General features: G+C 44.4%; 1 protein-coding gene across 1 annotated transcript in view; it reads right to left on the bottom strand.

Annotated features, from left to right (window-relative positions):
- Positions 1-15,611, bottom strand: part of TECPR1 (tectonin beta-propeller repeat containing 1) — a 35,443-nt gene extending 19,832 nt beyond the window's left edge. The window contains exons 1-9 of the mRNA XM_024208459.2: positions 15,535-15,611; positions 11,592-11,824; positions 8,581-8,763; positions 7,993-8,115; positions 6,957-7,082; positions 4,435-4,609; positions 4,236-4,336; positions 1,579-1,680; positions 998-1,143 (exon numbers count right to left, since the gene is read on the bottom strand). Coding sequence (XP_024064227.2) covers positions 998-1,143; positions 1,579-1,680; positions 4,236-4,336; positions 4,435-4,609; positions 6,957-7,082; positions 7,993-8,115; positions 8,581-8,763; positions 11,592-11,822 — 1,187 coding nt within the window. The 5' untranslated portion in view covers positions 11,823-11,824; positions 15,535-15,611. The remainder of the gene's footprint in view (positions 1-997; positions 1,144-1,578; positions 1,681-4,235; positions 4,337-4,434; positions 4,610-6,956; positions 7,083-7,992; positions 8,116-8,580; positions 8,764-11,591; positions 11,825-15,534) is intronic.
- Positions 15,612-17,470: the final 1,859 nt, after the last annotated feature.

Genomic DNA, 17,470 nt, shown 5'->3' with positions numbered 1-17,470 from the left:
CCTGCCACCTTCATCTCAGATTCACTCCATAGCTGCCTCCCCGCCCCCCACCCTCGCCTCCATTCTCTGTTCTTTCTATTTAGCCGATCCCCTCCTAACTCCCCCCACCCCGGCAAACTAAAAGGAATCCTGGTATTAACATGATGTTTGCTGCCATTACACTGTTCACTCTGCTTGTGTGTGCTAACCTTTCCCCCACCCTGTGTCTGTCTAGACAAGATTGCATCAAGATTGTTTCCTTGCGCTCCCCCTCTGTCTGCATCCATCTGTTGTCGTCTTATTCTCAGACTGCAAGCGCTCTGGGGCAGGGGCTGCCTTTTTGTTCTGTGTTTGCCTAGGACAATGGGGGCCTGGGGCTCCCAGGTACTACTAGTACAAATAAATAATAATAATAGAGCCTATCAACATTGGATTCATTCTCAACTGCAGATAGTTTCTGTTCAGCAACACAAGACGTTCTGATTCCTAGGGTTTAGCACGTGGCTTCTCACAGTGTTCCCAGCATGTTCTGCATGGCCGAAGGGCCAACTCACAGCAGGGAGCCATTTGTTCATTCTCTCTGGGAAAGAAAGTGGCAAGATGCCACACAAGTGACACCCAAGAGGAGGATAATCGTTAAGTGGAGTAAACACCTCCAGGATATCCGGCAGGTAACATTTCATCTATTATAGACTGGACCCTGGAATCTGATGGCAAATCCCAGCTCAGCTCACTTTACTGCCAGGCTGCACTGAATTCTCAAGTCAGAACATTACCTCTCTCCCCAGAGAAGAAGAGTTTGCTGCTCACTGTTACATTTTAAATGGGGAAAAAAAACCCAAACAAATGGACTTCAGCACCTGGCGAGAAGCAGGAGCCACGTGTGGGGTTTGTTCAAGGTTACAGTGAGGGGCCTTGAACAAACTGGATGGATTGTGTTCACAGAAATACTCCTCATATGCCCTGGCAGCACCAAAATCCGATGGCCTTTAGGGGTTTTGGACACTTTATTAGCTACCTGAGCAGACTGGTCGAGCTGCCGGTCTGAGACCTGTCACTCTCTCTGACAGATACAATCGCCTTCCATGTCTTCCCGCTGAGCTCGCTCGGTGTGACGCCTTGCCGGAAATAAACTGCTCGATCCTCGCAGCCGATTCCCCAGACCTAGGGGAGAAAGGGGCCTTGATGGGAATGTGTGTGTGTCCTAAGGGGATGAATGGCATGAAAAGCAGATGGGCATCAGCTACAACAGGGGAGTGAGAAGAGGGCAGTTGAGGGCAAGAGTCTTTCCTGAATCAGGGGTTTTCTTTGGGTTCGTCTCTAGTGCTGATATTTTAGGTGCAGTGCATCACTCCTGTGTACGGTTAATTGCGGGATATGGGGTTTTGTACTCAAGTGTATCAGATGAGAGGTAGGTTTGCTGAATGTTCTCGCAATGTACCTCATGTGGCTTTTGGCAGTTCAGGCAATTGGGCCCCTTGTTGGACTGAACATCCCGGCGTCCCCCGAGTGTATTACGACCGCAAAGCTGAACATGATCATACGGAAGGAGTCTAAACATGCTCATGTGTTCACACAATTGGTGTTCCACTGCCTTACCTGGTCATTTAAGCCTACGTTTACCATCATCATTTCTCCAACCATTTCAATCCAGCTGGTGCCACATGGATTGTACGAGTTCACACCTCTTCTGAACCACACCTGTCACAAGTTAAAATCCAAGTTTTGAACTACTGTACTAGCAGGGAGACAGTTAAATGGTTAAAGCCGTGGCTGGGAGTCAGGGCTCCTGCGTCTCATTCTCAGTTCTGCCATTGCCACGTGGCCTTGAGCAACCAATAATATTTCAGCAGTGGCTTTGGTCTGAGGCTTCCAAAGCATCTACAAGACTGAGGCATTGAGACATTAAGAGACTTGCCTAAGGTGATACAGCAAGTCAGTGGCAGAGTGGGGAATAGAATTCCAAACTCCCAAGGCTGCACTTTCACCTCCCTCGGGGCAACACAGCATACACTGGCACACACCTCAGAGATGGCAGTTATCCAGAATAGCTTTGACAATCCTAGCCTAAAAAGGGACCTAAGAGAGTTAGGTGCCTAAAATCCTATTGGCAGCTGGGTTCCTAACCCCTTAGGTTCCTTTCAAAATACTAGCTAACTCTTTCAAAAGTTCCTAATACACTATGTTAACTTCAATATTAAAGAGCTGCTCTAGGAATGAGGGAGAAGGATCCAATCCTCATTTGCACTATGACCCCTTTACACCATTCTGGCAGTGCAAACAGGCCTTACGGTGGGAGGAAATGTAACGCACACCCACTTTAAGGCCCCTTACAGTGCCAAGATGGTGTAAATAAGAGGCAGTTCCATAGTTTCTGTAAGGAGAACTTCTCTCAGAAGTTAGAGAGCAAATAGCTGACAAGCATGAGCCAGCCAGTTCCCCATCTCGTCCCCTGAGAATGAGAGTTTCTCTGGTGCATGGGAAAATTCATTCTTTTATATCTCAACTGTAACTAGTGCTTCTGCCTCCAAGTCACTTCCCCAAGCTTTTCAAGGGCTTTAGACATTTTATTATATTAAACCCAACAGAATAGCCTGTGTTTACTTTAGAAGTTGTTTGTTAAATTAGTGGTTGGATTGTTTAAAAAAATCAAAACATACCATGTATTTAATCTCCTAATAGATTAGCTTGGTTCTATCTAAAAGGTTGTCTACAGGGGAAATTTTTCCAGTTACATTGGTATAGCTATAGAAGTTTAAATATACCAATATAACTGTGTGTGAACGTTCTGATTCCAGAAAAAGACCAACTTCTTGCGTCTTAATTTAAACCACTTCCAAAGCAACATAAACTAAACTGGAAAAAGGACACTCATATTGGACTAAGAGTGCTTACACAGGGAGCTATACTACAGAGCTTTAAATTCACCCCCTATATTACACCAGTATCATGTCCCTGTGTAGACAAGCCTTAAGCTATACATGCTATTGATACTAATAAGGGACCTCATGTTTGTTATTTAACTTCAATAAAGTTATCAATAAACCCTGGAAACTACTAATTCGCAGTAACAACCTGGGATAATTACACTCTGTTAGTGCTTAGAATCAATGATTTTTTTCCCCCAAGTACAGCAGATATTTGTTATTAATCAGCCATGTAGTATAATGTAGGTAAAGGGGGTATATTGTCATCAGAACAATAGACTATCTGGGATGTTGCACAGAGACTTGAAGTTGTAAACACAATGAGCAAACACATGCACATACATGGGCATCCTAGGTAAGAAGCCAAGATTGAACCATAATTTTTGTTTTTTTATAAAGTATAAAGCAGGAACTGAATATTATATTGTTCCCATAGGTGGAATTTGCTATATTCTGTCCTGGATCAGTAACAGAGAGCACTGCTAGATTGAGGGATTGGTGACCTTTAGAAGGTCAACTATTTTACTAATCACCAGGTGTAGAAATACACAGTAGACTTTGTCACCCAGGGCTAGAGACTAATGCTTTAACTATTCTGACTACCGAACTTGCCTATTTCATAGTGTGCTGGGGCTATAAACTCTTTGGTGAAAAGGCATTTTGGTTTTGGGACTGGTACATATTTCTGACCTTTGAATCAGCACCAGTGATCATCAGCTAGAAATGATCAAGATGCCTGTGTGAAATAAGCAGTTTTCACTCTTTCCAGGGGGCTGAAACACCATAGCGGGGGAAATGGCTGTACATCTCTCATTCTAGGCCCTTCTGTATTCTTCACTGCGAATTCTACACCGTGCTTTGCTCCTTGCCACCAGCTTCTTTTCATATCCCCATTATCGCTACATGCCACTCTACTGGCTACATCCAGATGTAATACACGACAACCACCACTGAGCAGCTGTAAAGGAGCCCCAGCATAGGGTTGTGAAACTTCCTCTTACACTCATTTGCTGTTGCTTGACTTGAGTTTGGCCCATTGTCTATAGCATTATCCCAAACTGACAGCAGCGTGCTGTCGAGCTGGAACCCATTTCTGTTCTGGGAGAGTGGCTTAGCAGCCTTCTCGTAGACACCCCACACCCCTATGCCTCTTGGTGGTTCAGTCACTAAGAGCCATAGAGCACCCCTGCAATTTTGGGGCACTGGAACTTACCCAGCAAAGGGGGCAAGAGATCCCAAATCCCTGACATTTCATAAGCTTGCACAGAAGAGCAACATACTGTAAACATACAGAGAAGAGAACCAGAAATGTAGCTCAAGGCCTCTTACTTTTCTGTCTTTAGTAACCGCCCACACCACGTTTATACCCACAGAGACGTGCAGGATCCCATTTTCAGAGCTTGGGGGCTCCACAATTGTCCAAGAAATTCCTGCCAAATAAACAAAACAAAGAGTCACTGTTCATTAGACTCTCGTTAAGTTCTCTACAAATCAAAGCAACTTCCCTGCATGGCATGACAGGTTTTACCTTGAGGGTTATTTCTATCAATCCCTTCTCTCACAATAGCTTGCCCCTCCCAAAGTGTTGCCCACAGGAGGTCATATGGTCCACAGCTGATCTGTACTGCTTCTCCAGGGGTGGCTATTAAGGACCACGAGGAGCCTTCTGGATTGTGGTGGCAAACGTCTTCTCTATACCATACCTAGGACAGACACAAAAGCCTTAGAAAAACAATCAGAACCTTTTGGGCAAACATATGGGCAGCCTGACAGAAAGGAGAGAACCATTCTTCTCTAGCCAAGGCTCCTTTTATAGCATTTGAACTCTCACCTTTAAGTGGCATTAGTTGAGTAGATTATACAACTGCAGACCACTTCCCTGTATATCAAGGGAGGAGGCTTTTCTATAGACTAGGTTTTATGATGCAAGCCAATTTGGACAGGCCCATGATCTCTTGCCACATGATCTGTATGTATTTCAACATTCTGAGCAGTTAAATATGATTCAAGGCACGTTAAATAAACTTAGCACCATTGAACTGTATGCCAAGAATCCTTCTTCCTTAGGAAAATACAGAGCATTCACACACCCAGGTTACTGCTGTAGATAAAAAGCCATGACCTGGCATTAACTGTAATGAGCTATCCATTTAGACAGACACCATTTGTATAAGGGCCAATACCTCACCACTTTCATAACTTTTGATGGTGTCCAGCCCAACATTTACACGCAGCAGAGAGAACATGCCACTTTAAGGGTTTTGTACTTGCCAGTCCTGGTCTTTCACACATGTGTTTCTCCACCTTATGTTTGAGAGAGCTTGGTGGGAAGGTTCAATATGGAGAGAGCACAGAGCATTCTTAGGTTGATATGCTCTCCTTGTGGAGGACAGTGAGCACTACAGCCCCACATTTATTAACAACATTTTCCTTTGGCAGGACTTCCACTTGGGGAACCCAAAGCACTTTAATGTTAATTAAATAAGCCTGTAAGGCAGGGAGCTATAATTTCCACATGGGGAAACTGAGACACAGGGAGATTTTTTTTTAAGTGACTTGCCCAATGCTACACAGCCAGCCAGTGGCAAAATGCGAGTAGACCCTAGGAGTGAGTATTTGTTATAGCCACTAGACTACACTCTTTCAAACATCTCAAGTTACTTCTAGACCTGTTAAGACACAAGCCAGGGATAGACGATGGCTAGGAAGATGACAGCTAAGACATGTGCCTAAGAGTGAAGGGTGGAAATCCTTACAGCATGGGGAAGGATAAGAAAGACTTCATCGTGGGCCTAAGAAAACGATGTGAGATGCATACTTTTTTTTTAGCATTTAGTATTATACATATAAAGTAAAACCTTGCCAGGGCTGGATTCCAAGACTACCCTACTGCCAGCTCAGCTCAGCTGAACTTTTCCCTTTCCCTATTCAACGCAAAAAAAGGTTAAACAAAATTGGATCCTTTCTATGGGTTCATTTTTCCACAACGAAGAAGCACTCACCCATGACACAGCACCTCTAAACTCTCCCTCTCTATTTTGATATAAAGCAGCATCAATCAACAGCCTATCACAGAAAGGGTTTTATTTCCATGTTCCCTGTCAGCCATGTCAAACAGCAAATATCCTGACCAGCGTATGAAGGCAATGCTTTAGCTTGCAGAACGTCTGTCTGGGCTTAAACACTGAGATTCACAGCCACCTAGTCAATTGTGATCTGGCCTTCAAATATCTCCCCCCATCCCCGCAACCTCATAATCAGAAGCAAGCTTCCCACAGATCAGGACCCACCAACTCAAAGTGGTACCAGACCCTTACCATAACAACATATGCAAAACCTGCAGGTATATCTCCACTGCTACGATGATAAATACCTACCTGCAACACACCTTCCAAGACGCATGGGTCCTTCACGTCTGTCATATGTGGTGTACCTCATCCAATGCACTAAATGGCCCAATAACAACTAGATGGGTAAAACCAAACAATCACTATGCTCTCAAATGAACTCTCACAGAAAAATGATAAAAGGAAAAAAAACACCAAACACCAGCAAAGGGCGAACATTTTTCACAAAATGATCACTCCATATCTGACCTCTCAGTCCTCGTCCTCAATGGAAACCTGCACAACACCTTCAAAAGACGAACCTGGGAGCTCAAATTCATAACTTGCTAGACACTAAAAATCATGGTCTTAAAAAAAGACACTGGATTTATGCCCCAGTACAACAACCTGTAATCCACTAGCATCCTCTTTTTGTCTAATGACAGAGGTTTTAATGGGCCACTTCACCTTGAATGGTCTCTTAGAATATGTGTTAACTACTTATGCTAAACTCTCTGTTCCACCTTGTATTTAGTTGTGACACCCAGAGTACCTTTCCCAGCCCTGAAGAGCTCTGTGTAGCTCCAAAGCTTGTCTATCTCACCAACAGAAGTTAGTCCAATAAAAGATATTACCTCACCCACTTTGTCTCTCTAATACCCTGGGACCAACATGGCTACAAAACCACTGCAGATAAGGAATACACACAAAAAGAGAGTTATACCCTTCCTTGTAAGGACACCGCCCAGACCGATAACCGGCCCATGGGCTCGTCAGTGATTTCCCATCCTCCAATGGAGAGATCGTTGAAAGGATCTGGCAACTGTTTAGGATCATCATGGGATGTTATCTAAAGCAAAGAGAGTGAGAAAAATTTAGAGAGGGGAAGTAGAAGGAGACCTGACCCCACATATACCTGCTGGCTATTTGGTGCACTGGGATAGGAGGGGCTTATCTCATTTTCTAGCAGACAAATCTTTGCATCACAAAGCCACCACCCAGATGCCAAATGGCTAGGCATGGAGGATGGACTCCCTCTCTCACTCATGGCTGCTTCTTCAGACAGGGTGGGGCCACATTTGTGGAGCAGCATGGAAGAAGCCTGCACTCTTGCTGCTGGGGCTATAACTGTTCTTATGTAAAGCATAGACTTTTGCTCCCACACCTGTCAATCCAGCATCTTGCACAAGCATTACAGTCACTAAAATAAATCATCTATGTTTTTGCATGTGCTCTCATTAGTGCTTGCAAACAGCAATCACATGTGCCTGTAGGGCAGACAGCTAGTGGACTGACACCAGGAAAAATCATACTGAAAATGGAGCATGTTTTTTCATCACGTAGCATTAGCTGCCTGTGGACAAGTGATCAGAATTCCTCTCCCTGCCTATGCCTCTATACACAAGATTGTAAATCAACACATGACAAAGATCTGAGGACTGGGCTGAAGCTCTTTATGTTAGAAACGAAAAAAAATTCAAAGCCATGGTGGAAATTTTGAAAGGCACCTAAAATAAATCCCACTGAATTTCAATGGGATTTGGGCACCTAATTTCCTTATGCTCCTTTGAAAAATTCCAGCCTTGAATTTGTAAGAGGTGAGAGAGGTGCTAGATCAGCAGCTGCAGAGTCCAAGGTCCTGTCTTTGCAGACAGCACAAACTGCAGTGACAGCAGTGCAAACTTCCCCACTCTCATGCCATCACTTCTTTCATATACCACTTGAGCTAATAAATAAAACAAACAAACACAGAAAGAGACCTTTGCCCAAGTGTCTCGTGATTTGTATCTCCTGTATCTGATCCACCTCCTACGTCGGACACAGGAATTCCATTTCTTATCCTTTGCGTAGGTAGCTGGGAAGTCAATGGCATACGTCCAACCCTAAAAACAGAGAGTTCCTTTCATAAAGATTGGGAGCAGATGGCTACATTAAATAACTCAGAACAATTCTTCACAAGGATCACTCCTACAAACATAATACAAATTACTTTGCATATGCATAGGGGCTTTTATCTCCTAACTCTATAGACATTAATGAACTACATCTCAACTCCTCTGCGCAATACATACAGGACAAATAAGATATAGAAAAGCATTTCATTTTTATTATAATAAAGATGTTATAGTAAATAACAGCATCCAATAGCTATCATTTCAGGGCTGGATACAAAGCCTGTTGAAGTTAACAGAAAGACTCCCTTTGGTTTCAATAGCCCTAGGAAAAGATGCCTCCAGCACTATACTATAGCGATCTCCATTCCCAGCAAGAAACAGCTGTTGAAAGATGCTTTTACTTTTACAGAGTGGATTCCCAGAATGGATCTCTTGCCGGTATTGTTCACCTACCCCTTTCTCTGTTGGTTCCCCTCCAATATTTTCATCCACGTACCAGTCAGACTCCCACTCCCAGTGCGGTGATGGCAGCGTGAAACTGTCAAGCTGCTGATGTTTTAGCCCGCTCACGTCACTCCATTGCCAGCGATCACTGGGCATTAATTTCTCACAAAAGCCACCAACCGGATTCCAACGCTGCCAGAAGGGAGAAAAATTGCACAGGTCAGGTCTGTAAGGTCATGTAACCTTGTTAGGTCACAGATGGGGCCTTGGAGATGTTCAGATGTTCCACACCTCAAGAGAAAAGATCCACTGGGGAAACAAGAAGGCATCCAAACACTGGCTACCGGCTAATATCATTTTTGGAAGGAGCATCCTTCAGATACCAGCTACTGGCTCACATTAATGCCAATGCTAAGGAGGACAAGGTGGGTGAGGTCATTTCTTTTACTGGACCAACTTCTGTTGGTCAGAGAGACAAGCTTTCGAGCTTACATAGAGCTCTTCTTCAGGCTTGTCTTTCTCACCTTCAGAAATTGGTCCAATAAAAGATATTACCTCACCCACCTTGTCTGTCTAATATCCTGGGACTGACATGGCTACAACTAGACTGCATAATGCTAAGGGGGAAAGTTACTTCATTTTAACAAACATGTGGTGGGTGTCATTCTAATTGATGACATTCAATTGTTCACTCTATTACCAAAGATCATGGAATAATAAACAATAAGACACACCATCAAGTGTTCCCATTCATATACTAGAAAGCATTATTGATTGCGGGACTGTCTGCAGCATTTCATTTCTAGTGTACTGGTCCAAGTTCAGCCCAGGGTGGTAGCCAATGAAAGCCACCACATCAGACAGCTATCAAGTGACCAGTGGCCATGGATTTAGGGGCCGTAGTCCAATTCCTAATGGAAAGGTGACTCAGGGTATGTCTATACTTCAATTAAAAACCCGCAGCTGGACCGTGCCAGCTGACTCGGGCTAAGGGGCTGTCTAACTGTGGTGTAGATGTTTGGGCTCGGGCTGGAGCCCAGGTGCTAGGACTCTGCAAGATGGGATGGTCCCAGAGCTCAGGCTCCAGCCCGAGCCCAAACATCTACACCACAGTTAAACAGCCCCTTAGCCCGAGTCAGCTGGCACGGTCCAGCTGCGGGTTTTTAATTGAAGTATAGACATACCCTAAGGCTCTGTCTACCCTAGAAAGGGTTTGCCAGTATTCCTATACCAGTAAACCCTCCTAGTGGAGATACAGCTAATACCAGCAAAAGAATTGCTGTTATAGCTTACACCAGTTCCCCTAATGAAATAAACCAGCGATTTTCAAACTTTTTTCATCTGCAGACGCCAAAAAAATTTCAAATGGAGGTGCGGACCCCTTTGGAAATTCCACCTGCGATCCCCTACCATAGATGTCTTAGACTGAACTGAACAGAATTCAACTATAAATGTTGCATGGGCTTGGCACAGCATTCGATGCAGCATAAGAAAGGGCACTAAACTGTGGGTTTCTATGGTAACGACAAAATTCCAGGTTTGGACCTGTAGGTGGGGACATTCACATACTTTTGATTGATCCTTAGAGGTGTCCCCCCAGGTTAGAAGCTGACCTGCCACGTTGCTCTCAACACTGTATGACTTTGGTTTCCAATGCTGTCAAACCTGCCCAAGTTCACTTACATAATAACAACAACATTTTTAAAGGACCACACACAGCCCAGTGCTTTAAAAAAAAACAAAAAAAAACCCACAACGAAGAATCTTAATCAAATAAAATTGCCACGAAGTTTTACCCAACTAGCTCTCCCTCAGTCACATTGGTCTAGTCCACAGCCACTCCCTTGTCTGGTGTAAGACCTCTTATGTGCAAAGATCGTAAATGATTCAAGATGTTTCAATATTGGTTATACTGTATACAATATTATTAGGCTAAACTTCTTTGCACATTCTTTATCCACTATTCAAGGTCTGATAGCTATGACTTTTTTAGTTTGTTCCCACAGAAAAGCTTCACATCTCCGATTTCTATTTTTCATGCTTTAGACCAAACAAAGGGAAGAATTTACAATTTACAACCCAGATAACGCATATTTAACGAAGATCATTTAAAATGTTTTCATAAAAGAAGGAATGTTCTAAAAACACAATGCATAATTATATCAATGTTAGACAAAATATAAAAAGGTCAGGAAAATATGCCTTCCCCTGCTTAAATAAAAACACAGCACTCTATACTACATTTATCTAGTGATCCCTTAGAAAGCAAGAGAAACAAGAAAAAAAAAATCCTTTGATCGTAGCTCTAGAATGACTTTACCAAATACATAAGAGGTGGGTTTGGGGGGGGGGGGTGTTTCATGTTTTTTTTTTAAAAAGAAAAGCAATTTATGAATGCATTCTGTTGAAGCATGTGTTACAGAGAAGCCCCATAGAATGTGACAATGACATTTCTACAGGTTTTTTTTTAAAAGACATAGTAGATTTTAATGGGAAATTGTACCTGGGGAATTTTTTTAAACCTTTTCTAAATAACTCTATAGGCTTTGTTGCTGTTAAGTTCCATGTGACTTTTTCCTAAGGGAACAGGTATTGCTAACTGATGGAAGCAAAACATCAGACTTAGAGACTGAATGACCCCAACTGAGACGACTGGTGCTCAAGAGGACGCTATTTGCAAGGGGAAGAAAGAGGAAGGATTTAGGGGGACATTTAGGATCTGCTCTTCAGAAATACGCGGCAGGGATTAAAATAAATGAATAAATAAATAAATACAATCCCTGAATGCTCGGGATGGTTCACAGTACCCAGAGAAGGGAGAACTCCACCCGAAGCTAGGAATTCCTTCCCTAGCTGCCACATTCACTTTGAACCCCAAATATGAGATTTACACATTACACAACAAACAACCTTACTACTGGACAACAGATCAGTCTGGACAAGTAACCACATTTCTCACTGCCAGCCCTCTCTGAAGACCACATGGCAAGTTTGACAGATGTGCTCATGACTTTACATACCTGATTCTCATAAGTTTCTTCCTGGTATCTGATTGGAACATCACTTGAGAATACGTAGGCATATACCTGGTGATCACAAGCTATTCCCCAGCAGCACTGTTTGACAGCAGAGACTCGTTTGAATTCCAGCTGTCTGTCTTTACAGAGCTCCCAGTACTGGCCAGCTGTAGAAAGAGTGTAAACCCTCCCAAAGATATCAACTGCCCACAAGAGGGAGTTAGGCATAGCCATAGCTGAAAGGCAAAGAAAGAGGTATTAATGTAGAGGCTAATTTTTAAGAGGTGGGTTCAAACCCCACTCCCAGCCCAAACAGACCCAGAAACTGAACTGAATACTGTGAGCCCCTCTCCAATGATACTAAACTTGAGAACAAAGGATGATATTTTCAAAGGAGCTTAGGGGATTCATCCATCCAAATCCCATCGCCTTTTAATGAGAGTTGGGTACCTAATTACCTTAGGCTCCTTTGGAAATCCCAGCCCAGGGGATACCAACTGGAATCTACATTGCAAACCCTTCCAATACAATTAGCAGCAACAATCTCAGGCTAAGAAGAGAAGCCAAAGGTTGAATGGATACATGGGGCCTGAACTGCTCTCACCCCAGAAGAGGGACCTCCAGGACTGGGCTAAGGCACATTGACTAAGCAGCATGGTGGAGCTTGTGTTGCTAGTGCTCTCTGGCTAAAGAGAAGATTTCACTCTCCTGAGCTTTATGCACTTGGTGTCCAGGACCCCACAAAGTCACAGGAACTCCTCATCAATCTCCTCCTGGCACTGGCCGAGATGGACTCCATCAATCCAGGAAGAGGAAGCTAGACCTGTAATTGCCAGGATCACCTCTGGAGCCCTTTTTAAAAATTGCCGTCACATTAGCTATCCTACAGTCATTTGGTACAAAAGCTGATTTAAATGATAGGTTACAGACTACAGTTAGTAGTTCTGCAATTTCACATTTGAGTTCCTTCAGAACTCTTGGGTGAATACCATCTGGTCCTGGTGACTTATTGCTGTTAAATTTATCAATTTGTTCCAAAACCTCCTCTAATGATACTTCAGTCTGGGACAGTTCCTCAGATCTGTCACCTAAAAAGAATGGCTCAGGTTTGGGAATCTCCCTCACATCCTCAGCCGTGAAGACCGATGCAAAGAATTCATTTAGTTTCTCCGCAATGGCCTTATCGTCCTTGAGTGCTCCTTTATCACCTCGATCGTCCAGTGGCCCCACTGGTTGTTTAGCAGGCTTCCTGCTTCTGATGTACTTAAAATTTTTTTTGCTATTACTTTTATAAGACATATACTTGTGTGTGTGTATGTGTGTGTGTATCTAAATACTTTTATATACATATATAAGACACAGGGAGTAACTATTCTACTCTACTTGACTCTGGTGAGGCCTCAGCTGGAGTACGGTGTCCAGTTTTGGGCACCACATTTTAAGAAAGGTGTGGAGAAATGGAGGAGAGTCCAAAGGAGAGCAACAGAAGTTCTAGAAAACATGACCTATGAGGAAGGTTTAATAATAATAATAATTAATAATAAAAAACCCTGAGTATGTTTAGTCTTGAGAAAAGACTGGCGGGATTGGGGGGTGGGGGGAGAAGAAACCTGATATGTCTTCAAATATGTTAAAGGCTGTTATTAAAAAGGATTGTGATGTTTCCATGTCCAGTGTAGGTAGGACAAGAAACAACTGGCTTGATCTGCAGCAAAGGAGATTGAGGATAGATATTATGAAAAATGTTCTAATCATAAAGGTAGCTAAGTACTGGAACAAGCTTCCAAGAGAGGTTGTGGAATCCCCATCACTGTAGATTTGTAAGAACAAGTTAGACAAACACCTGTCAGGGGTGGTCTAATTATATTTGGTCCCGTTGCAGGGGGATGAACTAAATTACCTCTGAAGGTCCTTTCCAACCTTACATTTCCTTGACTGATCTCAGGCTCCCAACTTGCCGGATCATGAGGGAAAATGACTCCTCATGGATAACTCAATTAAGATATCTACCTGGAGCACAGTAGTTTTTTGTTTGTTTGTTTTTAGTGGAATGCTTGGGAATCTTAAGACAGGGAGGACAAACAAATATCAATCCAGATATGGAGGGCTCTCTTTGCAATGCTGGTTAAAAAAGATAGCACAGAGACTGAAAAGGTTCAGAAACAGGAAACGAAAGAGCTTAGCAATATGAAGGGATCTGTACACAGTGAAAGATCACAAAGATGATTAAGGCTACTTAAACTAGGAAGAAGAGTTAGATGGGACTAGATTGAGGTATTCAAGATAGTAAGGATAGAGGGAAAATGAGCAGTTCCTGTTTACTCTGTGTTATTTGAGACTAAAGGGTGTGGCAATGAACAAGTGAAAATTTTACCTGAGGTCTTTTGTTCAGTTGGCTTTACACAAGTGATTTAGGAGTTTAAATTACTTTTGAGAATTGGATTTAGGAGTCTGTGGAATTCATTGCAGCAGTAGGTCACCAAAGAGAGAGATACTGCCTGAGTTTTCAAAGGTGCTGAGTGCTACAGCAGTCATTCATTACAGTAGGTACAGAGGTTACCCATTATGCCGGGGTGGGGGAGAAATCAGACCAGGACTGTGTAAATCATCCATTCCTTCCCCACCCAAATTAGGACAACTAGACAGTTGAAGTAGCTATAAATATTTATGGTTCAAATTAACTTAATGATACATGTCATTCAAAAGCCCTGCTACAAGGCACACAGGGGTCAAGAAAAGTCCCCATCTGTTTGTACAATACTGAAAAATTACTTGGGTTCTTCAGAGGGGGTTTTCAGCCTCTCTCTTCAGGTATTGGCCACTAGTGGAGGCAGGATGCCAGCTTAGATGGATCTGTGGGCTGTGCCACTATGGACATTCTCTTGCTCCAATGTAAAATTTACACCTACAGGCTTCTCATTCATTCCCTATGAAGGCACTTGGCAAGTATTTCTAGGACTAATATAAAAGGGGTCCATGATAATGGTCTTCCATTCATTCACTGCCTTTCATTCAAATAGATCTCAAAGCACTTTACAAACATCACACACTATATACAAGAATAAATCTGTCATTGAATGGCAGCTGACTGTGGGGTGGAAATAAAGCAGCTGTTTATCAGGAACATTCCACAGGCAGTGTAAAGTCTGTTTATCTAGCCCCAAGTTCACTCCATATTCCTTCCAAGGGCTGGTCACATCCCCTGACAGATGTGTAGGCCATGAAGTGCTGTTCCGCCTGAGTGCAAAATGCCCTCTTCATGATAACTAGGGTTGTACTATGGGGGGAGCCCAAGAGGGGCACAGGGCTCTTTTACCAGAAATGGTGCCATACATATGAGCTTCATAGCAAAGAGGGCAATTTGTTATATGCTGCAGCAATTCTCACGTTTTCAGATGTCACCATAAGCTCCATACAGCAGCTATTCAACACCCCCTTTGCAAAACAAAAACAAATGCCCCAGCATGACCCCAGTGCCACGGCCCAGGATTATTTTTTTTTTTGGTGCCTTCCTGTTTGTCTGGCGACAAAAGCATCAGCATAAAACCTGCATAATACAAGGAAGGCTCTTTGGCACCAGTTAAACAGCCACTGTTAATTAACCCTGTCGAGGCTAGGAATGCTCCAGCGATTGCGTTTATCATGCAATTCCAGCGGGGCAGCAGGGGCCATGCATTGCACAAGGTTGGAAACAGGACAAGGGGCGCGAGCCCCACCGGGGGACACAACCCGCGCTGCATCCTAGCAAGCGAACCGCAGAAAGCTCTGGAGAAGAAGAGGGTGAAAGACGTTCCCAGGGGGGAGGGACAGTCGACAGGGAGATGGATTCCCAAGACATCCAGGCACCAGCCGGAGAGCTCTGAGTGCTGGCCCCAGGCATAGGGACGGTGGTGCCTGCTCCAGCCCTGGGCCCTCGCCCACCACCTCCCGGGAACCAGCCCCTTACCTGCTCCTCCTGCAGCCCCGCCTCCGTCCGCACCTGCACGAGCAGCCCCGGCCACCACAGCGACTAGGGCCGCTACAGCTCAGGCTCCAGCAGGAAGCGCGTGCGAATGTAAACGTCTCGCCTACTGGCTGCGCGATCCCAGCTAGGATCTAAGCCCGGCAGCTATTCGCTAGGGAGTGGAGTCAGCTGGCTCCATCGCGTTCCACGACTCACTTCACCCCCCCGCCGGGATGCAAGTGGGCGATGGAACCAGCCGGCTGGCCCCCACGTGGGTGGGAGATTTGTAGGCTGGCAGCTGAACACCTGGTCCCTCCATTCCCGTCCCTGCACAGGCTGCTGCCAGCCCCAGGCCACTACACCCTCACTGGAGCCATAAAGGTCAGGAGGCCCAGTCTGGTGCCCCCTGAACTGAAGTGTCCACAGCCATCACAATGGGTGGCATGACGCAGCCCCCTGATGCTGGGCGCCGTAGGAAGGGATGGCTGTGACCCAGGCTGGTGCAGCACCTGGCATGCTGTTGGCGCTTTATTAATATTTAATAACAGCAGCAACTGGATTGTAATTTGCTTGGGGCAGAAACCTCATCTTCATGCCCATCATTCCCGATGCGTTCTATGCCAGTAAATCCCATTGTGATACAGCATTGGAACATGGTGAAGTGTCACTAGACCCTCCCCTGCCCACGGGGATTTGGGGATCTCTGTGGGGTGAGATCTGGGATTGCCCAGCATGCTGTGATATCCATACTCATGTCTATTCTGTTCAGGCCCTCATCACCGTAGTGTCAGAGCACCTTCCAGTAGTTTATTGAGTGATGTGACTAAAGCACATTGGAAATGTGGGCATCAGTCCCGCTACCTCTCACGTGTTAAGCAAGTGCTCTACCATTGAGCTAGCTCCCCAACACATCCCTTAGCAGTATCAGCTTGAGGGGGCTATCCAACATTAGATGTTGGTCATCTGCATAGGTTGTCTGACTCAGTCAAATCTGTATCAGGCAGAGGAAGATCTTTGCAACAACAACAAACAATTGCCTCTGAAATGCACTAGATTGAACAGAGGAATTTTAATTTGAATTAAAGCCTTGAGACCCCCTGCCTCACAGCTGAAGCCCAGAACCCTGAATGGGGTGGGTGGGCGTTCTAAGAAATACTCAATGAGAATTTGAGCCCGGTATGATGAGACTGCCTACAGTGACATGTAGCTGATCTGCGACTGCTAGAAGCAATAGCTCCAACGGCCGGTGATGGGATACTAGATGGGGAAGGCTCTGTATTACTACAGATTCTTTCCCAGGTGTCTGGCTGGTGGGTCTTGCTCACATGCTCAGGGTCTAACTGATCGCCATATTTGGGATCGGGAAGGAATTTCCCCCCAGGTCAGATTGGCAGAGACCCTGGTGGTTTTTTGCCTTCCTCTGGAGCATGGGGCATGGGTCACTTGCAGATTTAAACTATTGTAAATGGTGAATTCTCTGTAACCTGACGTCTTTAAATCATTTGAGGACTTCAGTAACTCAGTCAGAGTTTATGGGTCTATAACTGGAGTGGATGGGTGAAGTTTTGTGGCCTGCAATGTGCAGGAATTCAGACTAGATGATCATGATGGTCCTGTCTGATCTTAAAGTCTCTGAGGAGCCAGAGCATGGATTAGGACCCCAGTGTGCTAGCTGCTATACAAACACAGAACAAAAAGACCCTGTCCCCAAGGAACTTACAATCTAAGTATAAGAAAAGAGACAACAGATAGATACAGGCAGATAAGGAAATACAAGGAAACAATTAAACAATGTTGGTGATAGGCAGTGGTCACAGCACTCCAGGAGCCTAACTGTTGTCAATTTTTTTGTAGGGATCATGGCAAAGAAGAATTATGAGGAGGGGTTTGAAAGTGGATAATGAGGTAGCTTTGCATGAGGGGCAGCAAATACTGAACT

This window comes from Terrapene carolina, unplaced genomic scaffold (genome assembly GCF_002925995.2).
Source record: "Terrapene carolina triunguis isolate 2854851 unplaced genomic scaffold, T_m_triunguis-2.0 Scaffold93, whole genome shotgun sequence".
Classification (NCBI taxonomy): domain Eukaryota; kingdom Metazoa; phylum Chordata; order Testudines; family Emydidae; genus Terrapene; species Terrapene triunguis.
Note: the sequence above shows the minus strand (reverse complement) of the source record. Positions and strands in the feature narration are given on the sequence as shown.